Source organism: Amblyomma mixtum, chromosome 5 (assembly GCF_055824585.1).
Source record: "Amblyomma mixtum isolate Tamu chromosome 5, ASM5582458v1, whole genome shotgun sequence".
NCBI classification, from domain to species: domain Eukaryota; kingdom Metazoa; phylum Arthropoda; class Arachnida; order Ixodida; family Ixodidae; genus Amblyomma; species Amblyomma mixtum.
This window is the reverse complement of record NC_143016.1, coordinates 62,140,493-62,144,194: the sequence shown is the minus strand read 5'-3', so window position 1 is coordinate 62,144,194 and position 3,702 is coordinate 62,140,493. Positions and strand designations below refer to the sequence as shown.

The window sequence follows — 3,702 nt, the reverse complement described above, 5'->3', positions numbered from 1 at the left end:
GTCTGTAGTAGTACCAAGAATGTATATCTACGTTTCATAAAATACTATTAGGGTTTCATACCAACATGATAGACCATGTCCCAACATCTGTGGGTCCTTTTGGATTTCTGCAGCCTCCGCAATTTTTTGACGCGAAAGAATGGAATGTTTTTTATTCTAAACTCTGCGTAAAATTTTGTTCGACTATGGAACGCGTTGAAAGTAATCAAAGCTATTGGCAGGCAAAGCTATTGGCAGGTGACCTATACTCACCAAAATATGCGGAAAAGAAGCCCATTGACGGTTACGTTTCCTTACGGGTGCCTTGTTTTTAATGGAACAACGAGGCGCTGCTTTATATGACAGCCTTTTTTCTTAAGGAACGCATGTATATACCTCCGGGTAATTGCCTCTTGTCCGGTTTCCCAAGTAAAACGGTACCGTATTTACTAGCACAATGAAGGCACTCGTGTTATTAACGCACCCATTAGATTAGCTCTAATAATGTAACTTTTCTGAATATTTTACTCTGTATAATAAACGCACCCCACCAATTTTTTTGTTTTCGCATGATGCTAATAAATACGGTATGTGTAAAGAAAAAGAAGCTCTTACTCATACCAGGGAGTGCATACTTGTTGATGTCAAAGGTAATAATGCGTTTACTTAAATATTGCTTCAAGCTGCGCATCACTATACCACTCCCACGCGTAGGATTTTCTATAGTGATGAGGTATTTACACATGCCGTGAATATTTTCAAAATTTGCAAAATTTAAGTTTCAACAAGCTTATTTCTAAAAGAAGCGAAGGCAATTAAAATCCTCGACCAGAGCTGGGTATCTTTCTTCTAGGCCGCCCAAAGCGCGCTATAGCCCTGCGGCTGCAGTGTTGCGCACGGGCTGTAGTGCAGAAAGGGGTGCAGAAATGATAAGGATGACAACGACACAGAGGCATCTTTGCAGAGACAAAGAAAGCGTCGGCTGGCTGTGCAGCGCGCCGCTTGCCAGTTTTATTGTCCATTATTGCACACGTACTTTGTAGGATAAGGAACTTGTCTTGTTTTTATCACACGCGGCAGTGATAATGCAGAGTCTTTTCATCGCTGCACACTGCCTCGAAGCACTGCATCAAGCGTGTCCGCTCAACCCTTTTCACAACCGACGACCACAGAAGAGACTAGCGTGTTCGCCACCAATGCGGCCGGTGGTGGCACGCAGTGCATTTTGCTGCACGCGATTCTTGAGCCCTATTTCGTTATAACCGCCCGGCAGACTCACAGCGGCGAAGGCCTCGAATCGAGTTCGAAGACACGAGGGCACCTCGAGGAAACAAGAACTGTGCTGGGCGTTCTTGTTTGGACAGACGAATTTGTATCGACGGCTTCCTTGATTTCTTCTTCTTATTCCTCTTTAAGCCAACTGGTTCTGTTCGGAATTTGACGTTCGCATTGCTGCCCGCTAGACAGGGCCTGCAGGCGAGGGGGGCCGTTCAAGCGGCGCAAACTGTCTCCGCTGTTAGCGCTTCGTGTGGCAGTTGCTTGAAAGAAGCGCGTCTGTCTTCTCGCAGCCGCTGCCCTTGTCGGCCCCGCGCGGTGAAAATGCGCCGCGCCTGAATGGCGCGCTGACAGGTGGCCTGATGAATGCCGTAATTTCTTGAAAAGCCGCGCGGCGCGCACCGTGCTCGAGCTCTGCAGGCCTTTTGTGGCCGTCTGCCTTCCGCGTATACAAAGAGTCAATTGCTCTTGTTCTCCACCGGCGACTGGTGCCTTTGTGCTCGTCTGCGGCAGACCTTTCTTTTTATTTTCTCTTTGCCGGGCTATTCTTCTTTCCCCTGGCTTTTATTCTTCCAGCATATCTTCCTGACAATGTGCGCCGCTCCATTTGAAGGCATGTTTTTCTTCTTCGCTCGACTCGTAGCTGTGAGCCGACTCTGTGGCGCCTTTTGTTGAGCTCTCCCGAGCTGCTCGCTGGACTAGAAACTAGCATTCCAGCGGTTGGTCATCCGCTCCATCAACGTTCGGAGTGGGCACTCAGTGCAGAAAAGAAACACGCATTTGAGCCCTTACGTATTTACAAAAGCAGTGGAGAGATTATCCTGCTTCAGAAAGACGAAGATAGTATGTACAGAAAGCGAATGGCGATGAGTCACTGGCACCTTCGTAATGACAATGAACGAAGATCATACTTTGGCATTCTCTTGGCAGGTCCAAGCTCGCGGTTGGTGAAGCAGTGTCCGTAAGAAGGCTCCCATTATAACGAACGTGATGCTCACCCTGAAGGCGCTCGCCGAAGCTTCGGACGTCTGTGGCACAGAGGAAGACCGTAAATGCATGAAGGTGCACAGTGTCGTACGACCAACGGTAGTTCGTCATTCAGGCCATAGGTGAGGTGGCTAGGACCGTGGGGGGCCTTGTGAGTCCCATCCCTTCGTGATGCTTGAGCAGGAAGCACGGGAAAGACGGGTGCAGGGCAGCTGCCGGCGAGTAGTAGGGTTGGCACGGACACGGCATGAAACCGCCCTGTCCTGGAGGAGGCAGTGGGCACAGGAAGTTGCTCGTCGCCGACGGGACTGGGGGCGACTGTGAAGCGAACAAGGGCGACGGCGATGCCAGCTCGCTCTTGTAATAGAGCGGCGCCGCCTCGCCTCTGAGCTTGGCCAGGCTTGAGTTTAGCCAGTGCTGGGAAGCGGAGACAGGAGGCATGGCTGCTATTGACATCGTTGGACGCACTGTGGCAGCCTTTTCGCTCTCCAGACGGCTGTAGGGGGACTCGAAGGCGAAGAAGGGCCGCTCGGTAGCCATCGACGCCAAAGGTTTCGCTACCACAGCCGCTGGGCTCGTTGCCGTCGTGGTCTCACCAGTGGGGCTCCCAGCTGCCACGGGCTTCAGCTTGCGTCGCGGTCTGTACTTGTAGTCGGGGTGCTCCTTCATGTGCAGCGCCCTGAGCCTCTTGGCCTCGTCGATGAAGGGACGCTTGTCGCTCTCGGACAGCTGCTTCCACTCGGCCCCCAGGCGCTTGGAGATCTCGGAGTTGTGCATCTTGGGGTTCTCGATGGCCATCTTGCGCCGTTGACCCCGCGACCAGACCATGAAGGCGTTCATGGGACGCTTGACGTGGTCCGCGCTGCCGCGGCCTCCGTTGCCGGCTGCGACGCTCGTGGCGTTGGCGGCTGCGCTGGCCATGGCACCGGGCCCTTTCTGGATCACGGAAGGATGTGGCAGGAGCATGGCTGGTTCGCACATTGAGCGCGGGCGTCCGAACAACAGAGATGACGAATGCTCGAGCGTGCGTCGCACTGCGCGATCATGTAACAATAGCAGAAGACTGACGGCTCGCCGGCTTTTTCTTCTGTTTTGCCTACTGCGCAGCGAAGTGGTGGCGAGGGAGAGTACAGCCCGAACCGCGATCACGCTTCAAGTGCGCCAGGAGAGCCGCGCAGGGTCACGAGTAGAATGAGTGAGCGAGGAGGCTCGGCGGTGCCTTTGTCGCCTTTGTGCTGCCCGCGTGGAACGGGGCGGGATCGGAGCCGCCCCGGGAGAGAGCGGTGCGACTCCAACTGGCTGGCCGGGGTGGCCGAAGGCGGAGCAGCTCGAAAGCCGAGCCGAGCCGATCCGAACGCCAAGCCGAATCTGTCGGCCGCGCTAGCCGCGCCGTTTCGGTGGCGCCGCCGTATGTGCGCCGCCGCTTCTGCCGAGAGAAAAGGAGACTGCTTGCGCGTGGTC

The 3,702-nt window shown here is 54.0% G+C and overlaps 1 protein-coding gene across 1 annotated transcript; it reads right to left on the bottom strand.

Moving 5' to 3' along the window:
• Positions 1-936: 936 nt before the first annotated feature.
• LOC149342416 (uncharacterized) lies at positions 937-3,458 on the bottom strand. The gene has a single exon (XM_089544699.1). It carries the CDS (start codon positions 3,220-3,222, stop codon positions 2,353-2,355), a length of 870 nt encoding a protein of 289 aa, XP_089400825.1. The 5' UTR covers positions 3,223-3,458; the 3' UTR covers positions 937-2,352.
• Between the last annotated feature and the right edge of the window lie 244 nt (positions 3,459-3,702).